Source organism: Callorhinus ursinus, unplaced genomic scaffold (assembly GCF_003265705.2).
Source record: "Callorhinus ursinus isolate GAN/ISIS: 27379988/994484 unplaced genomic scaffold, GSC_fseal_2.0 scaffold13, whole genome shotgun sequence".
NCBI classification, from domain to species: domain Eukaryota; kingdom Metazoa; phylum Chordata; class Mammalia; order Carnivora; family Otariidae; genus Callorhinus; species Callorhinus ursinus.
In genome coordinates this window covers 17453037-17466437 of record NW_027397075.1, presented here as the reverse complement: position 1 = coordinate 17466437, position 13401 = coordinate 17453037, and the positions used below count along the sequence as shown (strand labels likewise).

The following is a 13401-nucleotide window of genomic DNA, read 5'->3' as shown; positions in this document are numbered from 1 at the left end:
CACACGGGAAAGAGGTATTTACTCATCTCAGAACCTGTGTTGGAGGGACAGAGATCAGTGGGAGACTTCTCCAGAAACAAAGGAGCTGGCAGGTTCCATTTCCCTCCCCTAGCACAGATACTCTGACACCGGCTGGAACTAACTTGTTCACATCAACACCCTCATTCTGGAGTGAACACGCCCCCTCCAGCCAGACCTCAGCTCCAGGTCCCCTCTCACAGCAGACCTGCACCCCTGCCCACACGCATGTTGCAGATCCACTCCCCCCACCCCAAATGGGCCCTCAGCAGGAGGCCGTCAAAGTGGTGCCACAAGCCTGGCAGTGTGTGCGCGGCCCAGACAAGGTCAGCACCACTCCAGAGTGAGTCCTGCCCCAGGGAGAGGGGAAGATAACCACACACCTGTCTGACTGTGACCCCAGCAGTGGGCTGAGGGCAGGCAGCTGGTCTGGCAGGCAGCTGGTCTGACTGCAGGCCCCACCCACCAACAAAAGCTTCTCCGGGGACGACACAGGGACAGTGCCTGCAGTTTGGTGCTACTGCATCTCTGGCAAATACCTGGTCTGACTTGACTCAAGCCCGAGGCAGCCCCCTAAGACCACAGGCACCAGACTCTGCCCACAACAGGCAGGGAGCCATCGCAGACAACAGGACTGAAGGCAAACACATCCCAGCCACAAGGTAGGACACCCCTGGAGCAACACACATAGGAGACACCCCCTGAAGCACCGGGTTCTGGGGAACAGACATTGCACTGCAGGACCTCTTCTTCATAGAGCCACTACTTTCAAGTGCAGGAGACGTAGCTGACTTTCCTAACACAGAAAAACAGACAACGCAAGAGACAGAATGAGGAGACAGAGGAATGTGTCCCAAATCAAAGAACAGGACAAAATCAGAGCAGGAGACCTAAGTAAAATGGAGATAAGTAATATGTCTGATAGAGAATTTAAAGTAATGCTCATAAAGATACTCACTGGACTTGAGAAAAGAGTGGAGACCTCAGCAAGACCCTCAACAAAGATAGAAAACATAAAAAAGAACCAGTCAGAATGAAGAACTCAATAACTGAAATTAAAAATACACCAGAGGGTATAAATAGATTAGAGGAAGAAGAACAGATCAGTGATCTGGAAGACAAGTAATCAAAAGCCATCAAGCTGGATAAGACAAAGAAAAAAGAGTAATAAAAAATGAGAACAGGTTAAGAGAACTCAGGGACACCATCAAGCATAATAACAGTCACATGATAGTGATTCCAGAAGGACAACAGAGAGAAAAGGGGGCGGAACATTTATCTGAAGAAATAACAGCTGAAAACTTCCTGAATCTGGGGAAAGGAAACAGAAATCCAGATCCAGGAGGTACAGAGAGCCCCCCCCCCCAAATCAACCCAAGGAGGTCTGCACCAAGACACATAATTAAAATGGCAAAAAGCAATGATCAAGAGAATTTTAGATGCAGCAAGAGGAAGGAAAACAGTTGCATACAAGGGAAACCCCACCAGGCTATCAGCTGATTTTTAAGCAGAAACTTTGCAGGCCAGAAGAGAGCGACATGATCAGTTCAAAGTGCTGAAAGGAAAAAACCTGCAACCAAGAATATTCTAACCAGCCAGGCTCTCAGTCAGAACAGAGGGAGAGATAAAGAGTTTCTCAGACAAATGAAAGTTAAAGGAGTTCACAACCACTAAACCAACCCTACGAGAAATGTTAAAGGGGACTCTTTGTGGGTATTTTTGGTTTTTAAATTTATTTATGTTTATTTAAATTCAATTAACATATAATGTATTACTGGTTTCAGAGGTAGAGGTCAGTTATTCATCAGTCTTATATAATACCCAGTACTCATTATAATGAAAATGAAAACACAATGGTCCAAAATCTTTGGGATGCAGCAAAAGTGGTTCTAAGAGGAAGTTTATAGCAATACAGGTCTACCTCAACAAAGAAGAAAAATCTCAAACAACTTAACTTTACAACTAAAGGAACTAGAAAAAGAAGAACAAACAAAACTCAAAACTAGAAGGAAGGAAATAATAAAAATCAGAACAGAAACAAACAAAATAGAAACTAAAAAAACAATAATACAGATCAATGAAACCAGGAGACGGTTCTTTGAAAAGATCAACAAAATTGATAAACTTTTGGCCAGAGTCATCTGAAAAAAAAAAAAAGAGAGGGTTCAAATAAACAAAATAAGAAATGAAAGAGGAGAAATACAACTAACATCACAGAAATACAAAGGATTATAAGAGAATATTATGAAAAATTATATGCTAACAAATTGGACAACCTAGGAGAAATGCATAAATTCCTCAAAACTTATAACCTCCCAAAACTGAATCATGGAGAAATAGAAACTTTGATCAGACTATCAGCAATGAAGTTGAATCAGTAATCAAAAACCTCCCAAAAACCAAAAGTCCAGGACCAGACGGCTTCACAGGGAATTCTACCAAACATTTAAAGAAGAGTTAATACCTGTTCTTCAAGCTATTCAAAAAAATTGAAGAGGAAAGAAAGCTTCTAAATTCATAGTGTGAGACCAGCATTACCCTGATAACAAAACCACAGAAAGATACTACAAAAGAAGAGAACTGTAGGTCAATATCTCTGGTGAACATATATGCAAAAATCCTCAACAAAGTATTAGCAAACCGAATCCAACGATACACTAAAAAAAATCATTCACCATGATCAAGTGGGATTTATTCCCAGGATGCAATGGTGGTTCAATATTTGCAAATCATTCAACATGATACATCACCTCAACAAGAGAAAGGATAAAAACCATATGGTCATATCAATAAACACACAAAAAATCATTTGACAAAGTACAACACCCATTCATGATAAAGACTCTCAACAAAGTAGGTTTAGAGGGAACATACCTCAACATAATAAAGGCCATATAGGAAAAAACCCACAGGTGATACCATCCTAAATGCAGAAAAACTGAGACCTTTTCCTCTATGGTCAAACAAGACAAGGATGTCTACTCTCACCACTTTTATTCAATATAGTACTGGAAGTCCTAGCCACAGTAATTAGACAAGAAAAAAGGAATAAAAGATATCCAAATTGGTAAGGGTATCTGCAGAATGACATGATACTATACATAAAAAATCATAAAGACTCCACCAAAAAAACTACTAGAACTGATAAAGGAATTCAGTAAGGTTGTATGATATAAAATCAATATACAGAAATCTATTGTATTTCTATACACTAAGAATGAAGTAGCAGTAAGAGAAATTAAGAAAATAGTCCCATTTACAAAAGCACCCAAAATAATAAAATATCTAGGAATAAACTTAACAAAGCAGGTGAAAGACCTGTACTTTGACTATAAATGATAAAACACTGATGAAATAAATTTAAGATGACATGAGCAAATGGAAAGATACTCCATGCACATGGACAGGAAGAACAAATATTGCTAAAACATTTATACTACCCAAAGCAATCTACACATTAATGCAATCCTATCAAAATACCAACAGCATTTTTCACAGAATGAGAACAATCAATCCTAAATTCACAGAAGACCCCAAAAAGCCAAAGCAATCTTGGAGAAGAACAAAGCTGGAGGCATCACAATCCGAGATTTCAAGATATACTACAAATCAGTAGTAATCAAAACAATATGGTGCTGACACAAAAATAGACACATAGAGGGGCGCCTGGGTGGCTCATTCGATTAGGTGTCCAACTCTTGATTTTGGCTCAGGTCATGATCTCAGGGTCGTGAGATCAGGCCCTGCACGTCGGCCCCATGCTCTGTGGAGCCTGCTGGGGATTCTCTCTCTCTCCCTCTGCCATCCTTGCCACTCATGCTCTCTCTGTCTCTCTAAAAAAAAAAAAAAAAAAAAAAAGATACACAGACCAATGCAAGAGAATAGCAAGCCCAGAAATAAACCCAAAATTATATGGTCAATTAATCTTCAACAAAGGAGGAAAGAATATGCAATGGGAAAAAGACAGTCGCTTCAAAAAATGGTCTTGGGAAAACTGGACAGCAACATGCAAAAGAATGAAACCACTTTCTTACGCCATACACGAAAATAAACTCAAAATGGATTGAAGACCTAAATGTGAAAACCCGAAACCATAAAAATCCTAGAAGAGAGCACAGGCAGTAATGTCTCTGACATCAGCCATACTAACTTCTTTTTGGATATTTCTCCTGAGGCAGGGGAAACAAAAGCACAAATAAACCAACAGGACTACATCAAAATAAAAAGCTTCTGCACAGCAAAGGAAACCAACAACAAAACTAAACAACCACCTACTGAATGGGAGAAGATATTTGCAAATGACATATTTGATAAAGGTTAACATCCAAAACACATAAAGAATTTATACATGTCAATACCAAAACCCCCAAATAATCCCATTAAAAAATGGGCAGAAGACATGAACAGACATTTCTCCGAAGAAGACATGCAGATGGTCAATAGATACACGAAAAGATGCGTAACATCACTCATCATCAGGGAAAGACAAGTCAAAACCACAATGAGATCACACCTCACACCTGTCAGAATTGCTAAAATCCAAAACACAAGAAACGACAGATGTTGGTGAGGATGCGGGGGAGAAAAGGAACCCTCGAGTACTGTTAGTGGGAATGCAAACTTGTGCAGCCACATGGAGGTTCCTTGAAAAATTAAAAGAACTACCGTATGACCCAGCAATTTCACTACAGGGTATTTTGCCAAAAAATACAAGAACACTAATTCAAAAAGATATGCACCCCTATATTTATCACAGCATTATTTACAATAGCCAAATTATGGAAGCAGCCCAAGTGTCCACAGGTAAAGGATAAAATGGATAAAGAAGATGTGGTCTGTATATACAATGGAATACTACTCAGTCATTAAAAAAAAAATGAAATCTTGGGCGCCTGGGTGGCTCAGTTGGTTAAGCGACTGCCTTCGGCTCAGGTCATGATCCCGGAGTCGGGGGATCAAGTCCCACATCAGGCTCCCTGCTCAGCAGGGAGTCTGCTTCTCCCTCTGACCCTCTCTCCGCTCATGCTCTCTGTCACTCTCTCTCTCTCAAATAAATAAATAGAATCTTAAAAAAAAAAAGAAATTTTGCCATTTGCAACAACATGGGTGGATCTAGAGGGTATAATGTTAAATGAAGTCAGTCAGTCAGAGAAAGAAAATACCATATGATTTCACTCATGTGTGTAATTTAAGAAACAAAACAAATGAACAAAGGAAATGAAAAGACAAACCAAGAAAGAGACTCCTAATTATAGAGAACACACTGCTGGTCACCAGGGGAGGGGGAGGGCGGGAGGAGATGAAACAGGTGAAGTGGATGACGAGTACAGAACCCTGATGAGCACTGAATGACAGAACTGCTGAATTATTACACTGTATCCCAGAAACTAATTCAACACTTTATGTCAACTATACTGGATTTAAAATAAAATAAATAAAATAATCAAACTATTCCATTTCAATTTTTGCTGATTTTGTCAATATAATAATAACCGTAGTGCTAATAATTAACACTCACTGAATACTTCCTTTGTGCCAGCTCTCGTGCTTTAAATGCATTATCTCATTTAGCACAAAGCCCCTCAAGGTAGCCGTTACCATTATTCCCAATTTAAAGATAAGGAAATCTAGGCACTTAAAAAATTTGGTATTTTGTCTAAGGCCATTTAGATTGATCTATCCACTTTTTTTTTTCTTTTTGATAGTATTTTCATTAACCCTATAGTTGGCGAGAGTTGGAAATAGAGGAAAGAAAATCTGCATCGGAAGAGTTTCTGTTGTGCATTATATTACATTTTGAAGAGTAAATGATTCTCCACTTTAGGACTGCTGTATAGTTTTACCTCCAGACCTTTCATTATATAGTCAAGACATGTATTGCAATTTTGCAGAATTTCAAGGACTCCTGCAGAGGTGGTTATTCGCAACGCATCCAGTTTGTTTTGTATTTTTAACATCATTTCTCTCCACGTGGAAATCACATGAGAGAAGAGTTTTGCTTCTGCTGGGAGCTGCCTTTAGAGAGAAAATGAGATAATTTTATCTTTTGAAGGTACTATAATTAAAATCTATAATCTAAATGCATTTTCCACAGAATATTGTTCAATTTTTAAAATATTGTGACCTGTTTTATTTTTGGTGATCATTAGTTGAAGACAGTTTATAGTGTTTATTACATCTGGTGATGTACACGGTAGGAAATACTAGGATAAATCAGACATGCGTCCATCATTGAATAAGATTATACTTAGTGAGAGGTGTGAGATAGGTACACACAAGTTCTACAGAAAGTAAAAGTGACCTGTGTCCTAGGAAATGTAATAAGACAAGGGCTACTGAAATTCTAGAGGAAATGGGATCTGGAGAGAGCTTCTTGAGAAGAAGCTACTGATCTTGAAAAAGCGATTTTTGGCATTAGAATTGCCTAACGTCCCCTAGAGGGCAACGCCACCTGTGGGTGAGCACCAGTGGTCCCTGTATCTGCGTGTTCCCGTACTTGTCTGCTCTGCTACTGAAGGATGCTTCGGAGCTCTCCAGAGAAGAGGCGAGGCCTAGTTTCTAATGCTCCAAACCCCAGGGCAATACACGTCAAGCTCTTCCACTAGCACCCCCCCCCCCCCGCCAATTATCCCAGTCCCCATTTTCGGCGATGGGCCTAAAAATTTCTTGAACGCAGTAAAAATCCTATTGGGGAGGAGCCTTCAACCTCCCCTCTGTTGGGCACCCTCCCAACAACCACAGGAGGCTCTGGTGTGACCTCATAGTGAGTACGGTGGGAGGGGAATGGACAATAGCATTCCCTTTGAACAATTCTCCTTGCTAATGAATCTCTCTTCCCCTTCCTCCGGTAGGAGTGCCCCCCATCCTTCTCCACTAGTCAAAGGCAGGTCCATTACAGACCCGTGTCTTCTTTCCTTTAGCACTCTTGTACAGGACTCCAGCAACACTTCACTAAGAGCCCCCTTTTTTTCTCGCAAATCCTGTGAAGAACAACTTGGTGATATTCTGAACTAGGGGTCTTATCTTTCCATCAATTAAGAAATCTTTAGGAAAGAGTAATATTGAAGTTCGAGTTTAAGGCAGTAAGTTGTTATAATTACAAAGGGTACATTACTTAGGTATGTGGTTTCACCTCTGGGAACTCTAGAATAACTACAGATAGAAGAAACTAAAGCATTCATATGACAAGAAATATACATGTATAACAAAAATGGATATTGTTCCCTGCAAACCAATACTCGCATCTAAACAGTTTTCTCTTGTGAGCCTCTCCTAGCTCCCCTTTGCCCCTAAAATAAAATTCACAACACTTAACCTGATATTCAAGGTCTTCTATCATCTGCTCTAATATACCTTACAAACACACACTCTATGACTTCCTACCTTATTTCAGAATGGCTTCTAGACTAGCTTGTATGATTTATGGTCAACACTTTAAATTCTGTCCAGATAATACATGTGTCAGAACTTACGCACTATTAAGACCAGTCACTTTAAAGAGAGACCAATTAATTTGAATGCTATGAATAAAAAGAAAAGGTAGAATTTTCACCAACTGTCTATGACCTCCATTCTTTCACATGGTCCAAAGTAAGAAACTACCATTCGTGTATGAATGCTATTTAAAACATGTTTATTATTCATATCAAAACCACACTAATATTCTAGAACTAAACAGACACACAGTATTGTGGTTTAGGGATTACAATGACCTGACACTCCTTTCCCAGTCCTTAATAGTTTTATATCAATAACTGAGAAATAGGACTTAAAAAAAAAAAAAGATGATGCTTGCAATCTTCCATGAAAAACAAATTCAGATTATACTCCTGTGCCCACAGGTGGATTATTTTAGAGGCGTTTATTGAAGAAATGACTTCTCAGGGATTATAGGCAATAAATACCCACCATGCATTTTTTTAACCTCTATATGGCTTTTTTTTACCTTTGTATTTCTACAGAATGAAAGACTGGTTCAAGATAAAGCCAATTTCTTTGACAATTCATCCATTCCTCAAGAGTGTGAGAGAAGAGAGTCAAGTTCTGATCCCACTCATCCACAAGATCCTATAAGATGAACACACACATTCATAAAGTCTAAAGGTTCATGTAGTAAAAATACCGACATCAAAAGTGACTATCAGTCACTGACATACAGACATTATTATGGAGGGTCACATAAATAAATGCAAATCTAATTACATTTAGTTTTGGGAGACATGGGAGATGTTCTGTTCATGCAATTTCCTGTTTTATTTTTATATAACATACAAATATTTTTTAATATATGCATATTTTTTTAATTTTTTAAAATTTAAATTCAATTAATTAACATACAGTGTATTATTCATTTCAGAGGTAGAGGTCAGTGATTCATCAGTCTTATACAACACCCAGTGCTCATTCCATCATGTGTCCTCCTGAATGCCCATCCCCCAGTCACCCCAGCCCTCCACCCCCCTCCCTTCCAGCAACCTTCAGTTTGTTTCCCATGATTAAGAGTCTTTTACGGTTTGTCCCCCTCTCTGATTTCATCTTGTTTTATTTTTTCCTCCTCTGTTTTGTTTCTTAAATTCCACATGAGTGAGATGATAATTGTCTTTCTCTGATTATTTCGTTTAGCATAATACCCTCTAGTTCCATCCACGTTGTTGCAAATGGCAAGATTTTTTCTTTCTTTTTTTTTGATGGCGGAGTAGTATTCCATTGTTTGTGTGTGTGTGTGTGTGTGTGTGTGTGTGTGTGTGTACACACACCACATCATTACCGTTCATCTGTCGACGGACATCTGGGCTCTTTCCACAGTTCGGCTATTGTGGACATTGCTGCTATAAACACTGGGGTGCAGGTGCCCCTTCAGATCACTACATTTGTATCTTTGGGGTAAATACTTAGTAGTGCAATTGCTGGGTCATACGGTAGCTCTATTTTTAACAAATATTTTTTGGTATGTATATTGTTTCAGTCCTTTCTTCAAATATTTTTGTACATAGGTACATGTAATATATGTAATAGTTTACATCAATGCAACCATATTATACACATTGTTTTGTAACTTGCTTTTTTTAACTTGTGTGTTTTAGAGAGGCTTTACATTAGTACTTACAGGTTTTCTTCATTCTTTTAATTAAAAAACAAACAAACATTGTGTGGCTATAACATCTTTTTCCAGCTTGTATGTTTATTAAAGTAAGAGGAAAATGGTTAAAAATCAATTAGTACTAAAATGCCTGCAAACCAGCAGACTGGCCCATCCCCTAACTTGGACTCCTCGGAGGAAACCACATGTAACTGATTTAGATCTCCTTTCTGCTATGCACCTCCCTATTTCATTTAAACTCTATTTTATATTTCAATAACTTTATTGAGGTATAAGTGACATACAGTAAATGGCACCTCTTTAAATTGCACAATTTAATGTTTTGACATCTGTTTAAAACTGTGAAGCAATCACCACAATCAAGATAATGAACACATCCATTACCTTGGGAAGGTTTCTTTTGCCCTGATTCAGTCCCTTCCTCCAACTCTGGCCTATTCCCATCCCTAGGTAACCACCAATCTACTTTCTGAAACCAAAGCCTAGTTGGCATTTTCTAGAATTCTCTATGAATGAAACCGTATAGTATGTACTCCTTCTGGTCTGACTTCTTTCACTCAGCATAATTATTTTGAGATTCATTCATGTTGTTGCATATGTACTTCTTTTTTTTACGGCTGAGTAGTATTCCACTGTATAGATATACAACAATATATTTACCATCCAGCAGATGTACACCTGGGTTGCTTCCTGTTTTCCACTACTACAAATAAAGCTGCTATGAATATTCAGGTGTAAGTCTTTGCATGGACATAAGCTTTCCTTTCTTTGGGGTAAATATCTACGAGTGGAATGCCTACATTATGTGGTAGGTCTATTTTTTAACTTTTAGTAAACCTTTGAAACGATTGTAACATTTTACCTTTCACACAGCAGTGCGCAAGAGTTCCCTGTTTCGCTGCATCCTCACCAACACTGGGGATGATCAGTCTTTTTAGTTTTAGTCCTTCCATAAGGTGTACAGTGGTACCTCATTGGGATTCTAACTTTTCCCTGAGGAATAATGAAGTGAAGCATTTTTGCATACGTTTATTTCCCATCTAAATATTTTCTTTGGTGAAGTGTCTGCTTAAATCTGTTGCCCATTTCTTTATTTTTTTTTATTTTGAGAATTCTTTATATATTCTTGAAACAAGTCCTTTACCAAATGCATGCTTTGCAAATATTTCCTTCTAGTCTTGGCTTGTATTTTTTCCCCTTAATAATAAGTGTCTTTTTAAGGGCACAAGTTTTTAATTTTTAATAGAAATCCTTCTACTGATCACTCTTTTGGTGTCATACTGGAGAAACCTGGCTAGCCCAAGGTCACAAAAATTTTCTCTGATGTTTTCTTCCCAATGTTTCAAAAATTTCTTCTGATGTTTTAGGTTTTGCATTCAGGCCTATGATCCATTCCTGAGTCCTGCTACAAGACATAGCTTGAAGGATTTTTAAAAATTTGTTTTGCATGCAACTGTCCGATTTGCCAGCTCCATTTCTAAAAAGACTTGTTTCTTTCCAGAATTGTCTTTAAACTTTTGTTAAAAATCACATGTCCATATATATGTGGGTCTATTTCTGTACTCTCTATTCTGTTCCATTTTTCTATCTTTAAACCAATATAAAACTGACAGTAAGTCTTAAAATCAGGTAGTGTTGATCTGCCAGCTTTGTTCTTCTTTTTCAAAATTAAATTCCCTAATCTTCTCTCCTGCAATGTCTAATCTGCTGTCAATCTCAACTAGTGTATAGTTCGTGTCAGATATTATAGTTTTCATCTGTAGAAGTTTGACTTTGGTCTTCATGTTTGTATTCGGTCTGTATTATCTTCTACATATCTACTTTTAAACATATGGCATAGAGTTAAAATAATTGTTGCAGGGGCGCCTGGGTGGCTCAGTCAGTTGGGTGCCTGCCTTCGGCTCAGGTCATGATCCCGGGGTCCTGGGATCAAGCCCCACATCGGGCTCCCAGCTCAGTGGGAAGCCTGCTTCTCCCTCTCCCTCTGTTGCTTCCCCTGCTCATGCTTTCTGTCAAATAAATAAATAAAATCTTTAAAAAAAACAATCGTTTCACTGTCCTCATCTAATTCTGACATCTGTGTCAGTTCTGGATCAGTTTCCTTCGGTAAACTTTAGATGTTTTGTACTGAAACATCTAAAATGAAAACATATTCATTAATATTCAGACGCTTCACTGACTGAGCCACCCAGGCGCCCCTATTTTTGTATTCCTATAAATATTCTTGGACTTTGTTCTGAGTGCTGTTAAATTACTTAGAAACAGTTTCATCAGTTGGGGGTTTGCTTTTAAGATCTGTTAGAGCAGCATTTAGTTTAATGTGGCAAGATCCTTTCCAGCGCTCCATCTATAATGCTCACAAATCCTAGTCTCCTGTTGCGGCTGGTGAATATGGGCCCTATTCCCAGCCCTGGGTGAATGGTTCCCTCAGATCCTCTCAAGGGGTCATCCCCCTGGTTTCAGAGCGTTTCCTGGAATTCACATGCCAGCACTTGGGGCTGCAGAGTACCTGAGTAGGGAGCTTCCACGGCTCTCTGGAGTTCTATCCTCGCTCATACTTCGCCCTGCAACCTCTGGCCTCCTCTGACTTTCAGTAGCATCTCCCCCTATCAGGGAGTCTTCCAGGCCCAACCGAGGCCTGCACACTCAGGTTGGGGCAACCATGCGGCTCCTCTTGTTTGCTTCTCATCTCTCTAGGATCCTTGTCATTCAATGCCTGATGTCAAGTGTCCTGAAAACCACAGTTCCATTTTTTTCTGTTCTGCTTTGGGTATTTCAGGAGGACGGTGTATCTTGCTGGAAGCTGGAGTCCATGTGTGTGTGCATGTGTTTTTCAGCTTCTTGAAGGATGCGCGATGTATCACCTACTAACTTCATTTTTACTTTTTAATGAAGGCATTCGGTGTTCTAAACCTTTGTTTCCATGGGGCTCTAAGCCAGTTATGACAAAGTGTTTGATTTAGAATTCTTTTTTAATGAAAAATTTTTTATTACATTTCCTGTATATTCTTATGGATGCTTTGAAATCAGATTTTTTTTGTGATAGTTTTGCTGTTGTCTATTTTTTGCTGTTTCTCTGCTGTTTTTTATTTTAATACATGTGGTTAGAGAATATAGTCTATTGGTTCATCCCTTTTTTGTAATTTTTTTTTTTGTCTAAGGTTCAGTTAACTGCCATTTTCTCTAAATGCTTGTGTGTTTGCAAATAATGGGAATCCCACTTGATGGGTCCACATTTCTCTCTTTCACTCTGTATCAATTATGGTAACTTTACTATTAAGTATCTGTACATTATTACATTGCCTGTTGAGTTTTCTGGCATTCATAAATGATTCCTGGCCATGGTATCGGACGTAGGGCAGCCCAGAGAGGGGTCTTTCAGGGAATGCTGAATACCTGCTGGCCCTGTGCTTCAGTTCCTAACCATACGAGCACAGATGAGCAGGTTGCTGTTCAGCAGTGGCTGCAGGACACACAGCGGCGCAGGGAGGACTAACGCTTGTAACAGCACAGGAAAACGAGAAAGAAGCGTTCCGTGTCAGCAAGCAGAGCCCACAGGCAGTGGGCTCGGCATGGGCTCTGCTCGAAATGCAGATATTTCTACAAGTTACTTCTAGTATTTACACTAACATTCATTCTCATTTCTTTGTAAGTATGTGAGTGATTTATACAACTCAAAAGGTTGCAAAATGCAAAAAATTAAAGTGATAAATAAAACTACAAACAATTACAATAGTTTCCCTTTGCCCCAATATTTACCTGAATGGGCCCGAGAGAGGAAGATCCTTTAACTGTTGCAAGTATAATTTGAGACTCTTCTAACTGAGTTAATATGTCGTCTATGGATGAAATTATCAGGATGGACACCGTCTCTGACTGATGAACGACTAGGTGTAGCGGGGTCGTGTTCCACTGGTCAATAATCTTAAACAGCATCTTCTCAAGAGCAGCTTCATTAGTGGCGGAGGTGGAGATTTCGTTAATTTCATTTTCGTACTGAAACATCTAAGATGAAAACAGATTCATTAATATTCGGTGGACGAATGGTTCCTGATGCATTTACAACACAAGTCTTACACGAACGCGCACGTCCCAGGCCCTGGAGACCCGGTCCCAGCCGGGTGACACCCTGACCGGACACTGTGCGTCCTGACCCGCACGACAGGGCCCTTGGCGGGCTTCATCCCTTCAAACCTTCCACGTTCTGCATGCTCAGGGAAATTCTTAATCACCGTGCGTGTTTCCTCTAATTTGAGCCCATGTGAAGAACAGTAACAGCACCT

The 13401-nt window shown here is 39.3% G+C and overlaps 1 protein-coding gene across 12 annotated transcripts in view; it reads right to left on the bottom strand.

Annotated features, from left to right (window-relative positions):
• The window catches only part of DNAH14 (dynein axonemal heavy chain 14), a 342249-nt gene that overhangs the window by 229899 nt on the left and 98949 nt on the right, over positions 1-13401 (bottom strand). For all 12 annotated transcript variants that reach the window (XM_073899845.1, XM_073899844.1, XM_073899854.1 and 9 more), the window contains 3 exons: positions 12878-13123; positions 7964-8085; positions 5862-6033 (listed from right to left, as the gene is read on the bottom strand). In XM_073899845.1, the coding sequence (XP_073755946.1) occupies positions 5862-6033; positions 7964-8085; positions 12878-13123 (540 nt within the window). The remainder of the gene's footprint in view (positions 1-5861; positions 6034-7963; positions 8086-12877; positions 13124-13401) is intronic.